This window comes from Temnothorax nylanderi, unplaced genomic scaffold (genome assembly GCF_030848795.1).
Source record: "Temnothorax nylanderi isolate EJ_2023f unplaced genomic scaffold, tnyl_v1.0 TNYL_tig0733_pilon, whole genome shotgun sequence".
Taxonomy (NCBI): domain Eukaryota; kingdom Metazoa; phylum Arthropoda; class Insecta; order Hymenoptera; family Formicidae; genus Temnothorax; species Temnothorax nylanderi.
In genome coordinates, this window is record NW_027249795.1 from 15,374 (window position 1) to 40,389 (window position 25,016).

Genomic DNA, 25,016 nt, shown 5'->3' on the forward strand with positions numbered 1-25,016 from the left:
AATACATTATTACAGATTATTCTTATTTCTTATTTTGCGATTTCTATTTACAGATTACACTTGATAAGGATCACGAATCTGCATGGTCAAAACCTGGGTTGTGCGTTTACGCATAAAATAATAATAGTTTACATCTACTTGTATACAATGTTTATAATGTAAACTATGTTTATTATAACGTGTCATCTATGTGAACAATAAAGTAATCGGTGAATAATCGAAGTTTTATATTCAAAGATTTATCTTCGAAGATTCACATTTTTAGTCAGAAATATCAGATATTTATATTTTGTTTGTGTTATTATTTTCATCAGTTGTTAGTTTTTGGACACAATTTAAGATGCCACGATTGACAAATTAATATCGGTTTTTAAGATTCTGATTTTTTATCCATAAAAAATAATATAATATTAACAATTGGTAGATAGTGTTCGCTTAATATAAACAAATATTAAAAACAAGGGCTTGCGAACTAGCAAGATATTCGTGCTGTTATAATATATTCTGAATATTACAGATAATCAAAAACAAACGTTTCGGCCAGTACTATGGCCTTCTTCAGTGTAACAAACAATGACATTGATCGCTGATCATAAATAAACGGAATAGTCGTTACATATTAAAATTAAAAATTACAGTAACCCCCTTTGTCCTAACATAATTAATATCGCCCATCGCTTACATACATGTTTTCGTGTAAATCGTCGATCGCATACATAGTCATCGTGTCGATCCCAATGACCGCTCGCCAAACCAGGAAACACCGTTCATCGTGTACAATTATCGTTCTAGCGTCCATAAGTCGATCAAAGAAGGATCCGTCTCTATTGTCCAAACAAATTACGGTCAGGGGTTGGATAGGACCGATGTCGAAAGTCCTTGAACTGTGGAAACGCGTGTCGAGGAAAATTTGTTATGCTGTGGTCGTTCTGATGTCAAATGCCAAACGACTATTCCATTTATTTATGATCAGCGATCAATGTCATTGTTTGTTACACTGAAGAAGGTCATAGTACTGGCCGAAACGTTTGTTTTTGATTATCTGTAATATTCAGAATATATTATAACAGCACGAATATCTTGCTAGTTCGCAAGCCCTTGTTTTTAATATTTGAATATAATATTAGACTTATTGTGTATATTACAATCGCGAATTAAGCAATACTGCTTTTTACCGATTAAAAGCTCACAGGTCAGCATAGATAATATTTTTAATTAGTATTATGTTTCTTTCACATCACTATCTCTATTATTATACATATTAACATATAAAAATCATAACATTTATACACAATTGAAATAAAATACATTTAACTTATTAAATACATAGTCCAAAATAATTTTTTTTAAATCTGCTGTGTAATATAATAAAATTTTGATATATCATTATTTATACTTTTTAAATTTTAATATTTAATATTTTTAATATCAATATTCAAATATATTAACATGTAAAAACTTATTTTCTCTATATTTTGTTATCTAATTTATAATTTACATTACATTTTTGTTTGTACGAAAAAATATTGAAATTTACGGCACAACCCTGGTCAAAACTTACATTAGTGTGAATTGCTAGTTTGGTCTAATTAAACCGTTTCGGTAATACCAGATTAAGGGCGATCTCACCGATTTCAATGACCTTGATATATGTTGTCAAGGTCATAACCCCGAGTGACCTTCAGAAGATTTTAGCCGTCGCTCGTTATTCGTTAAAAAGTTATTAACAAAAAAAGTTTGGAAAATATAGCAGCTATTTTGAGTATTGGAAGGTGTTTGAAATCCCGCGCTATATCGACATAGAGACAGTGGTGTGCTGCCATCTGTTACAATTTTCGAGTCAATAACCGAGTCCGTGAAAAGCTCTAGTAGGGCCGATGCGGGCCCATAATGACATGCAAAGAGAGGGTTGCGCGCGCCGCGGCGCAGCTATGCGGCGATGTAGCGCTACCCGATTTCCGGGTTCTTTACGGAAACGGAATCGAGATTGTTTTTCGAGTGAGCGTGCGTTCATTACGCATCGGTCTTTGGTCGTGATAAGTCACGCGTGTCGAGTCAAGCGGATTCGTAGCTTCTTGCTTTTTAAACTAATTGCGTGATCAGATCGGCTTATTCTATATACCGACAGGTTATGCTCGGTGTTATTCCAAAAGAGAAAACCTATATAGAGGCTAGACGACGCCTACATATACACAACGGACGAAGAGGAGAGACATCCGCCATTCGCTCTATAAATAATAGATGTCCGCCATTGCAGCCGATACGAGTGACGAAGGCGATATAAGGGCCTTGAATTACTACTGGATTCTTCTTGATATTGAGGTCACATTCCTCCACTGCGGAGAATCCTTCCACAAAAAGTGGAAGTCCCGACACAGAACTTTCGAGAGCTTTCTTAGCTTGGATGGAGATCATGTGAAGTTAGCTCTTGCAATGCGCAGGGCATTGCAATCACATCCCCGAGCCTTCTCAATGAAATTGACGAGGCCGGACGAGAAGATGCCTTCTCATGCGTTTGAGTACTCAAACAATTATATGGTTGCAACCACGCGTTAATCTCTTATGAAATAATAACGAGCTCTACCGGTTTTTCATTACAAACCTTTCGTGCGGTGTCACATTGCGTTAATTATTCAAAATAGTATCAATACTACTGCATTCAATACTATTTATCATTTTTACAGTAAATATATTACGAGCGTAATCTGAATATTCTTTCATTAGATTTAATTACTAGATTTCGAGCGATCTTTCTTTTTCAATTACTAATTATTGCGAATGCTATGCTGCTGAAATGCAATATATATTATACTAGCTGGTTACCCGGGCTTCGCCCGGGAGTCGTTTTTCTTAAAGGAGTTCCATAAGGAGTCGGGTTGATTTAAAGACGGTAGTTTAACTTTTACACATGAATAACACATTTTAGGTGCTTAAGTTTTAAACTTTTTTGCTTAACAATGATCACATATTAAATCAATTTTCCAAATTATTACTTTCGGATGAAATTGATATTCGTAATTTGAATCATAACTAAATGTTTCTAATTTCAAAATGGACCGCATAAATGATTTCATGGATTAAACATGTCGTAACCGGTCTTTTTCTACTCAAGTTTCACACTATTGAGTCATTTCCGCTTCTCCGATATTTCACTTACCGATTAGCGACATCATCCTTTGGTTTACCCTGGCGTTTTTTAGGGAATTTTGAGATTGCTCGCTCGCGATGAACACATAACCTCGATTTTTCACTTAAAAAACTAATGGAAAAAATCGGTAATTGGTAAGATTTTTCACTTAAAAAACCAATGGAAAAAATCGGTAATCGGTAAGTGAAATATCGAGGTTATGTGTTCATCGCGAGCGAGCAATCTCAAAATTCCCTAAAAAACGCCAGGGTAAACCAAAGGATGATGTCGCTAATCGGTAAGTGAAATATCGGAGAAGCGGAAATGACTCAATAGTGTGAAACTTGAGTAGAAAAAGACCGGTTACGACATGTTTAATCCATGAAATCATTTATGCGGTCCATTTTGAAATTAGAAACATTTAGTTATGATTCAAATTACGAATATCAATTTCATCCGAAAGTAATAATTTGGAAAATTGATTTAATATGTGATCATTGTTAAGCAAAAAAGTTTAAAACTTAAGCACCTAAAATGTGTTATTCATGTGTAAAAGTTAAACTACCGTCTTTAAATCAACCCGACTCCTTATGGAACTCCTTTAAGAAAAACGACTCCCGGGCGAAGCCCGGGTAACCAGCTAGTTAAGTATATTATTGTTTTTATATATATTTATATACTTTGCCCAGTATATAGTATATAAATCTGCGTTAAAATTTGTAACTTATAAAATTCTATACAAAAAACGTTCTATATTTTTTTCTCAGGATCAATCATTTTCGTGTTCGACATTTTATAAAGTTTCAACTTTTATACATCTCAGAGATAATACACTATTTTCCACACCACCTCGGAGGTATAGTGTTAGGCGCGTTTTTTTTAACGTGGTGTCCCTAGTAGGCCTAATCCACTGTTTTTTTTTTATATAACGTTTTTTGGATAGAATTTTTTAAGTTCCATTTTTTGTATTAACTATTTTTAATGATTTTTCACTAATTGTAATGCAGATAGGTGAACTAAACATGTATTTTATTTGTATATTATAAACTGTACTCCGACAAAAATCACATTTCAATGTTACTTTAATGCTTGTTTTCCATTATCTATATTTTTCTATATATATTATTTATCTGTCTTCTATAATGACGTTGATTCTACTTGTTTATTAGTTGATCATTGGATTTGTTTTTTTAATCGTTAAAAACCTCTGTGAAAACAACATTGCGAGTTTTATTGCTCTCATCAGGAATCAGTATTGTTTGGTCCTTTGTTGAACCAATCCGTGAGAGTCCTACATATAATTGTCCGTGTGAAAAGACTTCGTTTCTGAGGTCTACGCCAACTACTTTGAAGGTTTGTCCTTGGGACTTATTAATCGTCATGGCGAAACACATTCTAACAGGAAACTGCAGCCTTTTAAACGCAAATGGCAAATCCGTAGGGACCATAGGTATTCTTGGAATTAATGCTATTTCACCGGCTGCAGGTCCTGTCAGAATGGTTGCTTCTATGATGTAAGGCATGAGACGCTTAACTTGCAGTCTCGTGCCGTTGCAAAGCCGTGGTGGTTTAAGATTTCGAAGCAGCATTATCGGGGTACCAACTTTTAGTCTCAGTTTATGTGGAGGCAATCCTGCAGGGTTAAGAGAGTTGAGAAACTCAATCGGATAGTGAATGACTTCATCTCCATTTACCATTGTGTCTATTGACTTATATGTTTTACATTCGGTGGTGACTTTTTGTAAAACTATTTCATTAATCTCCTCTGCAGCTTTATTTTTTGCAGTTACGATTGCACGTTCGCAAAGCCAATTTGTTTCCTTTTGTGTTAAATTCTGAATATCTGGATAAACATTGTCAATAATTTGATCAATAGTTCGCACGCAAGTTCCTACAATATCAGAAATGTTAATGTAGCCATTCTGCGTTATAGAGATAGAGCCGTCACCAATTTTAAGCAAATACTCTGCAAATTGTTCTAAATTCTTGTCTCCTCGTAAATGAACTCGCATATTAATAGTCAGTCGAAGTTTTTTTACATGCTGCCAAATTTCAGATTTTTTCATGCAAACTTTCATAATATCCGCACGTGTTCCTTTAGGCACCACTGGCAGAGTTTGCCTGAAATCACCGGTAAAAACAAATGTTACCCCACCCATTACCTTTTCTGATGTTCTCAAGTCCTTAAGGGTTCGATTGACGGCATCTATATGGGACTTGTGCGACATCGTACATTCGTCCCATACTATCAAGGATGCCTGTTGGAGAAGTTTACCAGTAACACCATTTTTTCTCACGGAACATACCGAACTTTGGTCCAAGGACACATTCAGTGGCAACTTAAAAGTAGAGTGGGCAGTTCTTCCACCACTTAGAAGAGTCGCAGCTATGCCTGATGAGGCAACCGCGATAGCGATCTTCTTTTGACTTCTTACTTTCGCCAAAATCAATGAAATGACAAACGTTTTGCCAGTACCTCCTGGCGCATCTATAAAGTAAATGTTACCCTTATGATCTTCGACACTATTTATTATCTCGTCGTATACCATTTTTTGTTCTGTATTCAGTTTCACTTCGTTTTCTTGCAGATATACTTGTAAGTCGTCGATATTGTGTACTGTTTCTCGTAAGTAAAGTAGGTTATCTATGTTTGAATCATTGCGCTGAGGTTCTGGCAAACCAAACTCTTTCAAGCACTTTTCTCCATGAGTGAACACTATGTCCTCAAGAAGAATCAACCCCTCATTGAAAATTTCCTCTGTGAACTGAACCTCACTATTCTTACTTTTCTGTCGAACCCGATGTAAAATATCATCGCATAGGTGTGTCCGGTATGCATTCCATAATTCTAAAGGATTAGACATTTCACAAAACATTAGCATAATGCTAAATAACTCTCTCATTTTGTGTGCACTTTCTGAAATAGCTGCATCTGATAGTGTATCTCGCCAGTGCGTGTCACTCTCAAGCAAATTCCGGGCTTGGCACGCCGCGCGATAAGTGGGCATTATTTCACCATTCACCGTCTTTAAGTCATTAAAAGACGTCGGTCCTCTGACGTGATGTAGGAGTAGTCTGAGATAAAAGCATTCTGAATAATTAGGGTGTATTGTATACACTCGCCCTAATACTGTGTCCCGCTTTATACCTGGACAACCATCTACATCTTGGCCCCGTTTTCTCCGTTGCCATTTTTTGTTAAACCATTTATAATAAGCCGGTACTTGGTGATAAAGCAAAGTCTGTGCAAATTTATCAACTGCACACAGAGCAAAGAAGGCTGTCAGAGTGGTCTGAGGTGGATTTTCTATAACTTGCTGTAGATTTCTTTCAGTAAAATACACTCTTTGCCCATTTTCTAAATGGACAGATAAATGAACAACTGGAGGATAACGCTCGTGAATAGAAAATCCTAGTATTCTCCAGATACTTTCAGAAGTACTCAAATATCTGCCATTCAAATAGTTCTGAACCTCATCTTTTTTATTTTCAACGGCAAACGTAGCCGCATCGTTACCTTTATTAATATACTTACATATATATTTGATTGCTTGCACAGAATGGCAATATTCAACGTTGACGTGTGCAACGAAGCATCTGGAGAGAATCGGACAATATGGGACTATCCATTTATTATCAACAATGAAGTTACAATGCGATATAGTATAAATGTTTCCACCGTCAGCCGGACATCTTCTTCTGTACTTAGGGTATCCATCATCGCCAGTTTGTGTATACTGAAGAAAATCACGGGGATATCTTTTTGAACATGTACCGTTTGACATGCAAGGTGATGAGGAATTGACGGCTCCACATGGACCGTGGATCATATTCTTGCATACTATGTCGTAAAGTAATGGATCTTCATCCTTATTGGGGATTTCAGCTGAAATAATGCTATCTATTTCATCAGATCTTATTTTGTCGACTAACCAAATTAAAATGTGGGCATGAGGCAAACCTCTCTTCTGCCATTCAATTGAAAACATGTAGCATCGAACTTGACCAAAAATGTCCTTCTTTGTTATGGTTTTCATAAGTTGTTGTACTTTTAATTGAAACACTCTCGCAACAATGTCGTGTCTTTCACTTGGACGTTGACCGGGATACAATTCTGTTTTAACTTCAGGCCATTCTGGATTGCACGTGAATGTGATAAATAAATCAGGTCTTCCGTAATTACGAACATATGTAAGGGCATCCTGTGTCCGCTCATGGAGATATCTAGGTGATCCTGTAAATGTGGATGGTAAAATAACCAGTTGCCCTATATCCGCCACATTAGAGTCTTCATTTACAGCATCTCTCAAATGTATATAATTTTCAGCTCGTAATGTTTTTTGATGTGCCCGAATAAAATTTAATCGTTCAGTAATCATTTTTGCACCCATATCAACGCAATATTGATTAAATAACTGGCTATATCTGTGTAGTGTGTTAAAGCTATTTTCTCTTACCATAAGTTTATACGCATAAAACTGCATACAGGAAACCATTTTGCGAGGATTATCTTGTCCAGTGGTTGGTACTATTTGTGGGATACTGATGTTGTAACCATCTTCGCCTCTTATGAATATAAGAGGGTACTGCAATGGATCGTAAGAACGGTGAAGTTCAGATATTCTTTGAAATGTATTATCGCGTGATCGCAATACTATATCCCTAAATCCACAGTCTTCGTCAACCATCAATACTGCGACTTCGTTAGTTGTTGGAGCATTATAGCGACCTCTGTGTTCACCAAGCGGTCGCTTTTCAGCATGAATTACAATTTTATAGTTATCTTTGTTAAGTGCCATCTGTTCAATAGCTGTTATAAAGCTACGTACATAACTATTATTGTCACGAAGAATCTGTTGTAAAGTTTTCAAAATTTCTATTTTGAGAGATGGTGCAGAATCATATCGCAAATTTAATTGTTCGTCTTCTGATGTGAAATAAATTTGTAGAAATTGAGCTCTTGTGTCTAATGAAGGTAGTAAACTGCCAATCAAATGATATATTTGGCCATGCACTTTATACGTTGGCATGTAGTTACCTTCTCTAACTTCTTTACCTCCAAAAGATGTCATTGCAAAACATCCGTTGTATTTTCGAATGTTCTTCTGAAAATGTTTTGATCTTGGATCCGTTCCAATAAGTAATTCTTTCAGAATTCCTAATGGTTCATCAATATCATTTAGTTTGACGTGTCCATTAGAGCAACAAATTCCCAATGACTCTGCGGACCATTTTTTGGCACAACAATAATTACAAATTTTTTCCATTTTTCCCATAAAAAAATCTAAATGACCTAAATAATCATTACTCGATTGATAATAAAACGCAGATCTAGGTCCAATGAATGAATTGAATGCATTTCTCGCCTGGTTTACTTGACATCGTCGACGCTTTAAGCGTTCTTCTCTCTCCGGACTGGTCTCAGCGACTCTAGCCACGGTATATCGAAGTTTTCTTCCTTCTAAGTGCATTTCTCTTTCAGCACTGGTTTGATTAACTCTGACTTGAGAAATGTGCAATCGATTTTGTTCTAAACGTTCTTCCCTTTCAATATTTGATTCGCTAACTCTAGATCTAGACATACGTAAACGTGATTCTAACAATCGTGCCTCCCTTTGAGAAACACTTTCTAAGTTTCTAGCTTGTGTCAAACGTTGAGCGTTAGACGTTGATCGGGAAAGTTGTGATTTTTTTGCTTTAGTTCGTTCTTCCCTTTGAGAAACACTTTCTAAGTTTTTAGCTTGTGCCAAACGTCGAGCGTTAGATGTTGATCGGGAAAGTTGTGTCTTTTTTGTTTTAGGCATTTTCCAAAAATTTACAAAGTAATTAAACGACAACAAAATAAATACCTATAATTATTAACAAAATCAATACCTATAATTATTTACGAAGAAAGTAGTAAAAAGAGGAAATTTCTTCTTTTTTTCTTTGTCCCACCTTTACCTTTTTTTTTTATCACACTCCTGCTTTCTTTCGTCTCTTTCACAACAAAATAAACACCTATAATCAATACCTATAATTATAATCGTCCTGACGAATCGTCACCGCGTTTCAACCAAGGATTCTTAGGATTTTATATATTAGTATAGTTTCTCCTTTTTTCTTTGTCCCACCTTTACCTTTTTTTTTATCACACTCCTGCTTTCTTTCGTCTCTTTCACATCAAAATAAACACCTATAATCAATACCTATAATTATAATCGTCCTGACGAATCGTCACCGCGTTTCAACCAAGGATTCTTGGTCATTTTAAATTGATGTAATTTTAAATGCTTTTATAATATAAACGTCTTGATTATATAATTAAATTTATTGCGTAAAATATTACCTCAGCCAGGGTTCGAACCTGAAACCTCTTTGGATAAATAGAAAGAAAAATTTGCACATTCAAGATTTTGCAATCTATATATAGATAAGATTATCATAAAAAATTTAAAGAGATAGAAAGAAAAGTAAACAGAGACTAATATTTAAAACACATCCTTCATTGCGAAAAATATTACCTCAGCCAGGGTTCGAACCTGGAACCTCCCTCATTCCGTGCGAGTGTCGTACCAATTCGACCACTGATGCATGTGGTAATATTTATCGCAATAACAATGTAAGATGGAACACCGATTCTCAGTCAAAGGTGTATATTCAACAGAATAAGTAATATTTGCTTCGCCAGAGAATAATAAACACAATTAAGAATTTTTTAATTGACTATATATTGTCAATGATTATAATCGACGATTATAATTGTCGTGACGAATCGTCACCGCGTTTCAACCAAGCATTCTTGGTCATTTTAAATTGATGTAATTTTAGATGCTTATAATATAAGCGGTAAACAGAGACTGATATTTAAAATACATCCTTACCTTTTCCTAACATTCTTACCTTTTCACTTTGCCACACTTCTGCTTTCTCTTTCTCTCTCTTTCTCTCTCTCTCTCTCTCTCTCTCTCTCTCTCTCTCTCTCTCTCTCTCTCTCTCTCTCTCTCTCTCTCTCTCTCTCTCTCTCTCTCTCTCTCTCTCTCTCTCTCCTCCTCTCTCTCTTCTCTCTCTCTCTCTCTCTCTCTCTCTCTCTCTCTCTCTCTCTCTCTCTCTCTCTCTCTCTCTCTCTCTCTCTCTCTCTCTCTCTCTCTCTTTTTATTTCTCTCTCTCTCTCTGTCTCTCTGTGTCTCTCTCTAATATTATCTAATATAGGTAAGATTATCATTAAAAATTTTGATAAATAGAAATGAAAATTTGCACATTCAAGATTTTGCAATCTATATAGATAATATAGATAAGATTATCATAAAAAATTTAATATTTAAAACACATCCTTACCTTTTTCCTTTATCACACTTCTGCTTTCTTTCTTCTCTCTCTCTCTCTCTCTCTCTCTCTCTCTCTCTCTCTCTCTCTCTCTCTCTCTCTCTCTCTCTCTCTCTCTCTCTCTCTCTCTCTCTCTCTCTCTCTCTCTCTCTCTCTCTCTCTCTCTCTGTCTCTTTGTCTTTTTCTCTCGTTTTAACTGCAGGTTATTGCAAGAAGACTGCAATACCTTACTTTTAATAATTATGTAAGTTTTTAGTCATTTGCGAAACGAACCTCGCAAGTTGACACATACATATGAAGCATGCCACACATAAGACAGGCGAACGATATACCAATCACCATTTATAATAAGTGAATACATGAATACGATATATTCGAGATCTTGAATACCAAATCATTTAAAAAAAGAGATATTTTTAAAATAAAATTTTATTTATTCAATTTTAAATTAATAAATATTTTTTTATATATAAAGCATTTTAACATTCAAGTTATTTTTTTATTCTTTCTTCTGCAGTAAATTTTATACATTCTTATCTTTTTCCTCATCTTTTTCGTTACACTTTCGCTTCCTATACAACGAAAAATTTTTTTTTAACAATATTTTTTAAAAGACAACAAATATACATCTTTAAAATTTTTTACCGTAAACGCTTTTCAGGGCTCTTTTCCCTAGTCTTCCGTTTAACATTTTCTGCTTGCTCCCACTTTCCGGAAAATTCTACCCCTATTTCATATACTTGTGGCAAAAATTCGATCCAATAGTTTTTAAGTTAAAAACGTTCAAACATACATTTCGGGTGATGTATGTTGGAACGTTTTTAACTTAAAAACTATTGCACCGAATTTTTACCACAAGTATATGAAATAGGGGTAGAATTTTCCGGGGAGTGCTATAGGGTGTGTAGTTTTTCGTTATCTATTTTCTGGAAACCGATTTCTTTAATTTTTTTAATATTTAAAAAATAAAGAATTAAAAAAATTGGTTTCCAGAAAATAGATAACGAAAAACTACACACCCTATAGCACTCCCCGGAAAATTCTACCCCTATTTCATATACTTGTGGTAAAAATTCGGTGCAATAGTTTTTAAGTTATTAACGTTCAAACATACACCACCCGTAAGGATTTTATATATTAGTATAGATATATGCGTACATCTGGATTAATCCGAAAGCTTAGTCTCCATCTTTTGAAACATAAAATAATTTTATTCCACGACAGTGAAGTGCGGAATATTAAATAAAATGCGCCATTTAACAATAACTTCTAAGGTAACAAGTTTAATCTACGGTGACCTAAATTTAAACGTGAAAAGAAATTAAATTATTTCAATGAGTTCTCGAATCGTCCCCAATCAGAAATAGATATGAGTCACGTAGAAACGAATTTCCTAATTCGTCTGAGTTATTCGATACAATGTTCTAGTTTAAATGTGACACTACTTTGTAAAATGTTAAGTTATTGTTTTCTCTACTCTACGATCAATATAGCAATCTTTATAAATTTCTTTCTTTCTAAATATAAATATTCTACACAATCAGAAAACTATTTTACAACATGAGTAAAGAACGAAGTCAAAAAGCGAAATAATCAATTTTGACGCGATTAAAGGTGATCATCAATGGCGATTGTATTAAACTCTAGTCCATACTGACTAAGAATCGCGGATTATGCGTGAAAATTGTAGAGTTCCTTGACAACTCTTATGTACAGATGGATTCAAGTTTTTCTGGCTTCATCTGGTCCCATGCTACTTGTTCAGCATGTCAGCATTATCCGTTCATTTTACCAGTTTTTCAGTAAGGGAAATTAGCTTTAAAAAAAAAATCAATTAATTTCAATTAATTTGCGCATCTGCAAAGAGATTCTCGAAGATTGGATAATAATATAACTACTTACCCCATAATTTTGTATCATAAAATAAATATTTGCATAAATATTAGTTTGAATGTGACCTTCAATCTGAGCTTGAGCAGCAACTTCCTTTGAGGAACAATTTTGTACCACATTGTAAGCTTCTGTCGACCATTCACCTGCAAAGGAGTAACATCAAAGTATAATTACATATCCAAAGATAAATAATTTTGAGTAGAGATGTATAATCTGGAAGAATAGTATACATAACGTCAATATATAGTTACCGTTCTTTGGCTGAATATTTGCTAAAAAGATTTCGATGGCTTGGAAGGGTAGGCTCAAATAATTATATATCAATGGCCTACATTACGAATTACTAAACTGCCAGTAACCACCGTGATCGAGTAATCGTACTACGCTTCTCTCTCCCGATGGATCTGGACGTTCAATGCATCTTCTAATCCATTTGTCGCTCCAATATACAGCGACGTAATCATCCTCTACAAAGTAAAAATGTATTGTATAATCAGAATATCCTGATTTCTTTTTTATTCAACGTGTTAAGATTAACACTTACTGTTCAATACATCTGGAACTGGCAGCAATTCATTGTTATACCAACCAATACATCATGCTGTCTTCCAAATTTTACAAAAGGAGAAATGATGAATGAGTCGGAAGCTGAACGAAGAGCCAATTTGGCTTGACAGTGTAAGAGATATTAATGTCATTATTAACACTCTCAACCAGGGACAGGGGCCGTTGAATCAGGACATTATACACAACTTCTTCGATCACCTCGGCTATTGTCACGATCTCCGCTAATGTTACTTCCGGAAACCTTTTCTTCAGAAACTTCTGCCTTACCATTTTAAGCGCGATATTAATTCTCTCAACACTGCTTCGTATCGAGCAAATCTTATGATCACCATCGCAAGGATGATCGTTGACGTATATACCGACATTTGCCTTCGTTCGAATACTGTGTAAGAAGCTACCGTGACGGCCAATCAATCTGCCTACTAGATGTTGCGGTATAGCAAAGTCATACATTGTTGGTGCGGTACTATCCCTCCTGCATCCGTTAATACTTCCACCTGTATGAAGAAATAAAAATTTAGAGATAAAAAATACGAGATTCTTCAGAAAATTAGTGCCTGTCACACGTGCATATAGATACAGATCACTTTCAATAATATGTATTATAATGTCTTTTAGTACTCACATGCAAATATCGGGGAGAAATACAGATACTGTTGTATTATCTATTGCAGGTGACCACAAATCCCCCAATGATCCACGTATTTTACCACACGAACCCTCGTAACTATTCGTCCGATTACTGTAATTCCATTCTTTTAGCATTCCCATATCATACAAGTTGGTTGTACCAGTTAACATGTTGAATGTGCCGTCGTAGCTATCCGACTCGTTTCTCTGTAAGAAAAAAGAATCGTTTCTCTGTAAGAAAAAAAATAAAGGTTTGCGTGATCATATTTGAGACTGCTCGTATGTACTCAAATTGCTTGATGCATATAAGGTTCGATTCATTGAACTCACCCCGTAGAACCAGGCGAATTTAGAATCCGGTAAATTGGTCACGTTCATCTTTCGCGCGATGTCCAACAACGTGTCATTAAACCCTTCGAACATAAGTATTTACATTTCTGCGTCTTTCCTCGTCAGAAACGTTTTCTGATTCTTTATGAGTCGCCCCAATGAGAGAGTCCCAGATCGTCGATATTTATATCCATGTTATGCACAATTTATCTAGGTTAACCTGTGTAAACACTCGCGTAATCGCGTAAACGTAGTATAGTAAGTAACAGTAATATATAGAATAATAGATATATAGGTTAATTACATATCAAGATAAAACAATTACCTTGAATTAATCGTCGCGTCGCGTAAAGAGTCACGGTCGGTCTCGCTCCGACACTACCGTGTCTCTCGATAGGTTAACTGAACTGACTGTGACAGCGCGCTGAACCGCTGAACACACTATCTGCACTGCGCGCAGTACACACACGTATACATATGTATGATACATATCGAAACTGGCGATACTAGCGCGCCAGTGTCGAAAAAGTGAAAGTGACATTACTCTGTTATATGTATGTTATATTGAGAGACGTCGGCGTTAGTAGAAGGAGGAGTATCTTAATAATAAATTTTAACATTTCAACTTTGCGTCGCAATATTTCCGCTCGTAAGGCACGTAGCGGAAAATATTATAAGAGATACCCCCCCCCCAAATCGACCCCAAGCTATCGATCAAGTCTACTTAGAACTTGATCCGTTTACTCGTTATCGAGATCTCAACATCTCAAGTACTCGCAACCTGTCGCGTCGCGTAAAAGAGTCACGGTCGGTCTCGCTCCGCGTATACTTGGCGCGAGACACTACCGTGTCTCTTGATCTCGCTCTCTGCCCGGGATTCGGCTCTCGAGTGCACCTGCTGCACCTCCACCTCGGCCGCTACCTGCTGGCTCTCTGGGAAGGTGGTCAGTCCAGCGGGCTGTTCCGTGTCCACCGTCAGGATGTTCTGCACCGCCTCCTCCTCGGACACCTCCTCGAACAGGTCTGTGGTCGTGAGGCCCTCGTCTGCGAGCGGGACCTCCTCTATTTCTGCCTCTGGCAGCACTCCTGGCTCAACTCCGCTCGGCAGTACCTTCTCCGGCTCCCTGGTTGGCTGGGACATCGTGCACGTCCCGCCGATGCAATCTCGGCTCGTTTGCGGAATCACAGGTGAAACCTGCGGTTCCAAGGTTAGGTTGTGACCGGACGGCACGAGTTCGGCCCGATTCTCGCGGCTATCTTCCCATCTAACGGCCGCCACTCGGTTTTACCTCTGACTACCGAGAAGGTAATTTCGTATCAACGCCCCGATTCTTAACAAGACGCTAATGTTACTCCTTTCCTTCAGACTGATGCCCTTGATGGACCACCGTTGCTGCTACCCGTCTCCAGATCCTCGCCTATTCGCATACTGGATAAAGGTACGTCTCGATAATTTATATTAATTATGTGCTAAAACTCTTCTTCTGTTGCAGGCCCCGCCCAGGATGGATCGTCGCTGCTGCTGATCGTCTCCAGATCCTCGCTTCACATCGCATACCGGATCGCCGCTGGACAACGAGGGATCATCGCCAAGGGACAAGGTAAGTGGAAGGTAAGTATCACTAATTATATAATTAATCTTGAGACTTTGTTTTAGAATTCACTATTCTTTAATTTCAGATCGATGTATCCATGTTACAAGTCGCCTCACAATTACATAAAGTAAGTTCACCACGATGTCGCCACGTTTCGGTGTGGATCGCGCCTTATGGATTAACAATCGCCGAATTTGTTGATCTCGGTTGTTTAAATATAACAAACAACGCCGTTCGTACAATATCTCGTAGTCGCGAGACTCAATGTCCGCGATGGTAGTATACTCGACACGTACTTATGGTCGCCGTTACATCCGTTCGAACCGGATTATTTATGTTAATTGGTATCGTTGTACCTCTCACTATTGTTGAGTGAGCGTTTAACGCGCAATTACGCGGGAGTTCCCGATTGTTAAGTATCAACTACCGCTATCGTCGTACTCTATCTTCGCGTCACGCGGAACTACTATGAGACACGTCCGTTCGCGAAGCCGATACTCGAGAGACTGCCTCGAGCCGCCTATCTCGCACTGGCTCCCCACCATGCCGAACCATCCCTACTCTCGGGTTGTTTTCGTCGTTCGCCGTGACGTCACAACTTTCTCTTTCGGTTTTTATGTGTTTTTGCACGCGCTTCCACCTCGTCGCGCGTGATTATTACGCTTGTCCCCCGTGTCCTCCTTTCGGACGCTCCCGGGTGGAAATTTCCACGCGCAGTACCATGTGGAGGTCCCCTCCCTTCGGTACCGCTGCACCAGGTTTTCACCTTCTTCATTTTCGTGGTGCCGTTGACGCCGACCCGTGCGCACCGCCTCGGAGACGTCCCCGACGATGATTCCGGATCGATTCCCTGTAGAAGACGTCCGGGTGTACTCTGGGTAGCGGGCCGTTGACGCCGACCCGTGCGCACCCCTTTCGAGGTGCCCCTGATGATATTTCCGGGCCGACTTCCTGGAGAAGACGTCCGTGTGCACTTTTGGGTGTCGGCCGTTGACGCCGACTTGTTGTGACCGTACGGAGGGATGATGCTTATATTTGCCAGTGATTCTAGTGTCACCGACACGGTCGCCACTCGATTTTTTCCCTTAGAAACCGAGAAAGGATTCGTGACTCTAATTACGGATTTACTCAATTTACTCCCCTTAGCTGACTCCCTTTCTCTATCGTCTCGGATTACCCAGGGTGTCGCCGGATCTTCATCCACCGTCGCTGGACCACGCTTCTTGGACCCTTCTGGACCCTGGCTGTGCACCGCCGTTCTCGCCCTCGGGTCGCTGCAGCTTCCACGTAGTGTCTCCCCGGACAGACGTAGGCTCTTTCACGAGTATCGATCGGGATCAGGTAAGTACGTTGGGAAGGTAAGGATACCGCACACGTTTGAATATCAATTTACACTCTCAATTAGTGATAGGTAAAATATAATATATTTCCTTTTTGTTTCAGGTTTACAAGCTGCTCGCTTAAGTAAAGTTATGACTAGGTTTAACGCGACTACCGCGGGATATTCGCCTCCGAATACAATCTACCGTCGAAGTCGGCAGTTCCTTTCTATCGCGCTCGGAGAACGAGTTCCCCGATCGCTGGAATGTCCTCCCTTATATAGGTTTGCCGTGGTGCTCCCACTTCATCCCTGGAACGCCCCTAGCGACCAATGGGTTTCATTCACGCAGGTGCCGAATGCTTTCGCATTCCGTAATTTATTGTTCACCATCGCCAGATGTTCGCACAAATAAAGTCGTAAATCAATCTTATTGATGCCTGTCAATTCCTTCGAGAATATTCTCGTGCTTCTACGCGACATTCCAATTCCTTCTATCACAGCTATGTAATTATCATGGTATCGGTTAATATCTTTACGGACTTGGAATTTCGCGTTTACATTTTTATCTGCGTACCGCTTGGCTGGCGACTACCCCGTGGCCTTTGTTCGCGCCGCTCGTCCACCCATTTGCCCTTACGGCTATTTTAGTATCGCGATAATTACCGTGGTCATGGGTTTTCCTTAACTTCTCATACAACTGGGTATTTCATCATATCGATGATCTCGTATCCACCCCTTGTGTCTTTCTACGTGAATCTTTTATCGCGAAGTTCGCTCGTTCAATTGATCGGATGGCCACGTTTTCGTGGTCCGCGCTCTTGACGGTCGCGCCTTCCCCTCGTCGGTGCCATTGCGTCGGTCATCCGTTAGCGTCCCCTTTGTCGCGCCTCGACCATGATTCGCGCGATCCACCGCTTAGTTTACCGTATCGTGGGGCCGCGCCTCCGTGGCCTCCACCACTCGCGACCCGCGCGTGCGCCGCTTTCATGGCCGCTGTCGCCGATTCAACCGGTCTCCCCTGAGGCGTTCCTGTCACCCTAATGCTCGGCCGATGGCTCTTTGTTTAGTTTTCGTGACCGCGCCTCCATGGTATGCGCCGCTCGTACGGCACGCGTTCGATTTGGAAATTTCGCGTATGATCCCCCGTTGTGGAGTGATCTGGACGTATCTACGTGGCAAATTGTTATTTATCGCCATTACTTTCCCCAAACCTTTGACCACCGCTACTTTGGTCGGCGTTCCGCAATGTATGTATTCGATTTGTCTTTGTGATCCCCGCGCGATAGATCCCGAGTTATTACGACTGGACTCGATTAAACTTATTGAATACCATGCCGGTAGACAGAAATAAAACAAAACTAAAATGGAAATTCTTTCGGTCCAATATCGCTTTAAATCATAAATCATATTGGTTTTTTGGATTTCAACCAATAACTTAAACTCTGTACGCGCTTACTCATGAACATAATTGTAATCCCTATTAATCTGACTGTAATAGTCGTTCGCGTGGCTTTGTGACACATAAGGAAAATTAGCTTTAATTGCATCGGATTCTCTCCCTTCGGGAAAACCAAAGTAAAAGCAAATAAATCATCGTCCTAGTTGTCAAAACATAAATCAATGACTTAAAGCAGCAGTCATGTCACATGACAAACTTTTACCTTTGTCGGTAAAGTAGTACACTCAGGTCTTAACTATGTTTAACTTAACGCTACTTATCGCTCGTCGGTAATGCTTATTTCTACTTGAACGTATTTACAGTGGCGGCCTCCTCTGAGGCCTTACTCTGATCCTTCCATTAGTCGGTGTATATCCTGTAGCGCTCCCTTTAATCTGGGTGATATTTGTACCCGTTCCTCCTCGCGATCGTCCTTCTTCCTCCCCTGTATCGTGAGATGCTCGTTCGGTACCTTTACGCTCCGGATCTCCGGCTTCCTCCTCTTGACGGCTGAGCTCGGGAGCCGCGAGTCGGCTGACGGCTTCATTCTCCCCGTCAGCGGAGTTTCGCGTTTCTGCGTCGAATTGCCGCTCTCGATCATCACTGAAGCCAATTGGCGGCTCGCCTCCCGGTCATGCCGTCGGTCACGCCTTACCGCCAGGCCTTCCTTGTGTTCAATGGAGAGCACTGCGCTAATACGGCTGTATGCGTTTTGCGCTGCCTTCCTCCCCGGGGTTCTTCTCGTGGTTGTGGCCATGCTTATTTCCTGCCGCATGGTCGTCCATGATACCTCCGTGTTGTCATCTTGGTCGTCATCGCTGTCGGACACGATTCGCCGACGTGCCCTGGTCTTGGGTTGGCTTGTCCGGTGACTTGGTTCCGGCGTCCTCAGCTGCTGCTCCCGTTGCGTTATTTCGCGCGGTAGGTTTGCAACGCTGAGTTCCTTGCGCGTTCCTTTGCTTATTGGCGCGTCGTTTTCTCCTTTCGCGCCTTCTGAATCGTCGTTGTTCGGCTCGCTCGGTTCGGGTTCCCCCTGATTTTGGCTGTCGTTCCCGTCGTGACTATCCTCGTCGTGTCTTTCCTCGTCGTCGTCGTTGTCACTAACTTCGACTACCTCCGTATGGGCGTCGATGCTGCGTCCCTGCGCCTCCACCACAATCCTAAACGGGGTGTTGTCGTTTGGATCTATTTATTGGAATGATACCGATACCGTGGCCTGGGCAATGATCGTTCCCGTGTTCGGGTCACGTATCTCCAGGTGCTGGCACCTTCCCACGTGATGCCCCCTCATTTTCTCCAGGTGCGCCATTTTGTTCATCATGAGCTGTGCCCTGGTGACCTCCTCCGGTGTGGGTGGCGCCTCCGCCTCATTACTGGCTCGTACCTGCGCCGTCTGTAATACCCGCTCGATTTTACGGCGGTCTTCGGCTTCCGCGATGCGCTGGTCGAGCAGCTGTAACGCCTCCTGCCGTTCACCAAACGTTACGTTTTGCGGGTCCATCACTATGTGATCACTCGGTTTCGCGTATAACGTGTGCGTCGCTTTCGCCGTGCTTCGAACGACTGTCCGAGCTTGATCGTGGCTCGTCGCTGTTCTCGCCTTTGATCCCACCTTGCTCCTTTTATTTTTCACGAGGTGTTCGCGTGTTATCGAATACCTTCGTTCGATGGGCTGTTTACGTGTCCTACCGCATTCCTTTGCGTATACCGTGTGTCCGCCGCGTTTCGCGCTCTTCACTAGCGTGAACCGGGTGGTCTTTGTGGCTTTCGTTTCCGCGAATCTACCGCGTTTATCCCTTGGTCTTTGCGTCGCACGCGTTTTTGCTTGCCATTTCGTGGTTTTAGGATTTCGTAGCCTACGTAACCTTTTCACTTTACGCGTACTCGCGTCCGCGCTCCCCGTCATTCTGGAAATTTTGATCGCGCACCTTTTGTTTGTTTTGCCGATATTTTCGCGTTCGATCGATACCTGATATCCAATGGACACTTCAATTAATTCCTTTTCTTTCTTCTGTTGCGGGTCATCGTGGGATCGTCGCTGCGCCTCCTTCTGGATATCCCCGTTGTCGATCTGGGCCTCTTCCTCGTGCCGCACCATTTCGTCGCTTGGCATATGTTCGTCGTGGGATTCCTCTTCGCCATTTTCATCGTCGATGGACATCTCACTAACCGGGGTAAGTACGCCGTTTCTCCTGGTTGTTTTAATGAAGATTTTGCCATCCTCTCTCAGGCTACTATGCGCCGTGATGCTCTGGTAGAAATCTTCGTAATTAACCGTTGAAGCGTCGCTGTCCTCCGGGTCGACCCACATCATGTTCAATGTTATGACACTTGGTTCGTCCGAATCTCGAATCTCGATTGCTGTGTCCTCGTTGGGTGTGCCGATCGTCACGTTGTAATCGTCGCTTTCGCTGTCAAGTGGTGGTGGTAGCAGCCGCTCTGCCACTGCGCCCCAAGGTTCGCCTGGCTCGTTCCCAATGCCTTCGACGTCGTCGTCCTCGTCACTGTCCGCTGGCGGGGGTAGCAGTCGTTCTGCCACCACTCTCCAAGGTTTCTCGGGCTCTCGGTCCTCCGGGCTTGGTGTTCGTATTACCTCCTCCGGTGTGACTCGTGGTTCTGCACTCGGGTGACTGAACGCCGAAATTTCTATGGTTTCATTTCCCGCTCGTTCCCGCACCCCCGTTTACTCGATTCGTCGGGCTATCTCCCCGATCGAGTCGCCATCCGCATCCGATGGTACGTAACTCTCGTTCCCTGATTGGTTCTCTCGCCTATGGTCACGCCTATTCGGGTCGTGGCTCTCCCCACTCTCGACACTGTTTTCGTCCGTATCGCTGACGTTATTGCTTCGGGCGTCGTCGTGACCATCCGAGTCGTCGCCGCTTTCCTCGGTGGCGTAATCCTCGTCCAAGGATCGTGGCTCCGTGATCACGTCACTGGACGAAGGGATTTCGATGGTTTCATTCGCGGCGCGTTCTCGCGATCGCGTTGCTTCGGTTTCGCGGGCAATTTCATCGTTTCCTTACTTACTCGGTTAGGCGGAGCGCGTGCCCCGAGGGCTTCGTGCCCCGGCGGTCACGGTGTTCTAGAGCCAAGCGTGTCAGAGTGGCGTGAGGCCTCGCGGCCGATCGCCGTTAATACTCCCGCGTGATCCGATTCGAGGACACTGCCAGGCGGGCAATTTCGTTTTCCGCGTCATTCTCGGTATCCGACGGCACAAATGTCTCGTCATAATCGCGCTCTGTTCGCCGACTGTCATTTTCATCGGACTCGTCACGCTCCCCGTCAGAGCTATCCCATCCGTCATCGTCTTCGATGCTTCTCGTTCGCCTGCTTCTTCTAATTTTCTTAACACCCACTCAAGATGGGTTAAATGCTCCTCCAACGAGTCAGATGCTATCAGTACGTCATCGAGATATACCAACAAGAATTCTTGGTCCCCCAATGTTTCGTGCATGGCTCTGGTAAATGACGCTCCTGAGGTCTTCAGGCCAAATGGCATACGTTGGAACACGTATGTTTGCCCGTCAAATAGGAATCCAGCGTATTTCATAGAGTCTGTCGTTAGTGGGATTTGCCAGAAGGCATGGCTTACGTCCAAGTTCGAAAACCATTTCTTCTTGCCTATACGTCTAGTTATCTCCTCTATTGTCGGCGGTTGAGCATGGTCGTTGGCCATTTGTTTATTTATTTCGCGCGCATCTAGGCACAAACGAATGTCACCGTTCTTCTTGATTACCACTACCAGTGGATTTACGTATTGGGTCGCTTGTTTCCGTACGATTCCCTTGTGCTCGAGATCTCTGATGTATTTTCTTACGCGATTCATGTGGATCTCCGGTATGGGATACGTTTTCCTTTTATATGGTCGAGTCACGTTCATTTCGATCTTATGCTCGTAGTGATTGACTCGGCCAATCTCACCGTTAAATAACTCGGCGTGGTTATCCAAAACCTCTTGTAATTGCGTCATGGCGTCTTCGCGTTTCATCGCGTTCATTCGTACGACAGGATTGATCGATTTCCGAAATCGTACATCGATTTCGTCGTCGCATGCTAATTTCATGCGGTATTTTACGAGGAAATCGATCCCCAATACGATCTCGTACGCTAAATTTTCCACGATAAAAAATTCGTGCGTATATCTTTCGTCCTTATATTGGAATTCGAGTCGCACTTTGGTGGAAATTGTGGATCCTCGTTCGGAGAATGCTCCTCTCAAGGTAAATCTTTTTATTGGCAGCAATTTCATCTCTTGGCCCACCTCGCGCAATTGCTCATAGAACGCTCGTGTCATTGCCGTGACCTGTGCTCCTGTATCGATGAGCGCTTTCGTTCGGCAACTGCCAAACTTCATTTCTATCATCGGCACATCTGCCTGAGCGACCTGTTTTCTTTGTTCTTTCTCCACGTCCTCGTCAAGCTCTCGGACAATTTCCCGCGTTCGAATGATGCTCACCGGATGGTTGTTAGTTTCGTCGTTCGGTGATTCCTCGTCGCTGGATGTTTCGTGCGTGTTTCGTTCGTTGCGTGTTATTGCGTAACACGTCTTCTCGTCCGCGCTATACTGTTCGTCCTCGCTTGAACCGACATCTTCGCTTCTTTCGTCGTCTTCGCGTTTCACGGGGTTATCCTCGTGACTGACAGCCGTTATCGCTGCCAGTTTCCTACCCGAATTTCTCGGATAAGTCGTCGATTTCTCCGTCCCGCGCTCACGTCTGGCGTCCGCCTCGCGCTCACGCGTGTACCTTGTTACCTTTGGTTTGGCGTCGTCATCGCCACTGTTCGGTAGCTCGACGATGTCGACCGCGCCCTTCCGCGTTGCCTCCGGCAAGTCCGTTTTCCGCCAGCCTGTCGATTTTTTATACGACGATTGCCCTTGGCTCGCCGTGTCGCGTCTGGCTGAATTGTCATAGCGGGCATCGTTCCGTCGGTCATTAGCGTTTCCGCGATTGGTCGTTATTTTCCCTCGCTCGGCTACCTTCGGGTTGTCCCTACGACCGTACGACTGTTTGTCGTGGCCGCCTGGATTATTTGCGCGTTGCGCTTGCGCACGCAATCTTCGCGTTTCTTTTTCATTTTCGATCGTGTCTAGCATTTCTATCATTTCGCTGACCGATCTGACTACCGATGGTCTCAATTCCCGAGCCACGTCTAGGTCGAAATGCTCGCGCACCGTTTGGACGATTTCTTCGTCCGTCATGGGTGGCAATAAGGTCTTCGCTTGGCGTGCCACGCCCAACGCGTATTCCGCCATTGACATGTTTTCCTCGCTCGCTCGGTATTTGCCAAAGTAGACACGCTGCCTGAATCGCATTTGGGCCTGCGTCCCCCAATACGTCTGGGTAAACAGGCGTTTTATTTCATTTATGTCCTCGGCTAGCTGCAACTCATACCACTGGCTCGCGGCTCCTCGCATGCAACGCCCAAAGTAATGTATCTGCTCTTTCTCCGGGACATTTTCGTAGATGGCCAATTTTTCAAACTTCTGTAGGAATCTCATGGGATTCTGTTTATCATTCTTGCCACTATATTTGAGCTCGTCAAATGGATTCTTGATCCATCCTCCTCGTGGGAGTCTCACTTGGAGCGGTACCAAGTCTAATGGGGTATTTCTTCGCGCCGGTTCCTCGTCGAAGACACGGGAGTCTATTTTATTCTCGGCCTGTTCGCCCGATAGACCACGTACGCTCCGATTGTGTTCAAGGAATCCGCGATTTTCTCCCATAGCTGTTTTCATCTGCTCCAGTTGCTCCGTCATACTCCTCCATCATATCCGCCAACTCGGCGTTCTGGCGTACCAAAGCCGCGTTCGCATTTTCAAGGTTTCGCGCTTGCTCGGTGCTCAGATTCAACGCTTGGTTGGTATTTTCGTCGCGGATTTGCCGCTGATTCTGTTCGTCCGCCATCGTCGTTGTCTCGCTACGACGGGCTTGATTGCTACGATTTTGTTTTGCTCGCGCTCTCGCGTTCGCCTCTGCTATTTCTATAGCCTCCCTCGGTGGCGGTGGTCCGTGCGATCTCGTGTGAGTTCCCTGCGGCGAATGCTGGATATTTGGCATCCCCGATGTGGGCTTTGACCGCACTTTCCCGCCCCTTTTGGGTTTCTTCGGACCAATTTTTATTACTGGTTACGACGCTGCTCCCGTCACACCCGGTATATCTTTGGTATCGCGTAACGCCCGTGCGCCTTTTGATCACGCGTTTTGTCAATCGTGCGCTTATTTCCTCTTTCGCGCTACGACTGCGCGTGTCCTATTGCGTACGTGGTTATGACGTTTCGTTGACTTCTCTTACCGTGGTATGCGGTTTTCGCGCTGGTGCTTCGCATCAAGCTGACTTTTCCCGGAACGTTACTTGTTTCTATCCGACTTGACGTTGTGTAAACGATCCTTTACCTTTCACCACCCGTTATGTGGTATTTGATGACCATTTGGTCGTATGAATTGCCCGCACTATGTTACGGACGTCCAAACTATTCTACGTTCCACGCTTCTCGCTTGAATTTTCGACTTTCGGGTAGCGCGCAACACCCGTACGTTACAATGACCGCGTTTGTTTCGACCGTGCCCTTCGGCTTTTCGCGATACGGTCCCGCGTGTGCTTCAACGCACGTTGTTTTTGACGTTCTCGCGCCTTCCACCGTCCATCTCACTGTTAGCTTTAGTGTATGAATCGTTTGCAAAATTTCTCCCTTTTATTATGTCGGAATACTTCTCGTTTGTCGCGACACGGGTATTCGGCTTCGCTAAGCCTTATTCGTATGCCACTCGATATGTGGACTTCTGTGACCCCTTTCTCGTTACGCGC

General features: G+C 42.2%; 1 protein-coding gene and 1 pseudogene across 1 annotated transcript; both read right to left on the minus strand.

The window, feature by feature from the left end:
• Positions 1-4,317: 4,317 nt before the first annotated feature.
• Positions 4,318-5,991, minus strand: LOC139785074 (ATP-dependent DNA helicase pif1-like). The gene has a single exon (XM_071724239.1). The coding sequence runs from the start codon at positions 5,989-5,991 to the stop codon at positions 4,318-4,320; it is 1,674 nt and encodes a 557-aa protein (XP_071580340.1).
• A 6,147-nt stretch (positions 5,992-12,138) lies between these two features.
• Positions 12,139-13,646, minus strand: LOC139785075 (KH domain-containing protein akap-1-like; annotated as a pseudogene).
• Between the last annotated feature and the right edge of the window lie 11,370 nt (positions 13,647-25,016).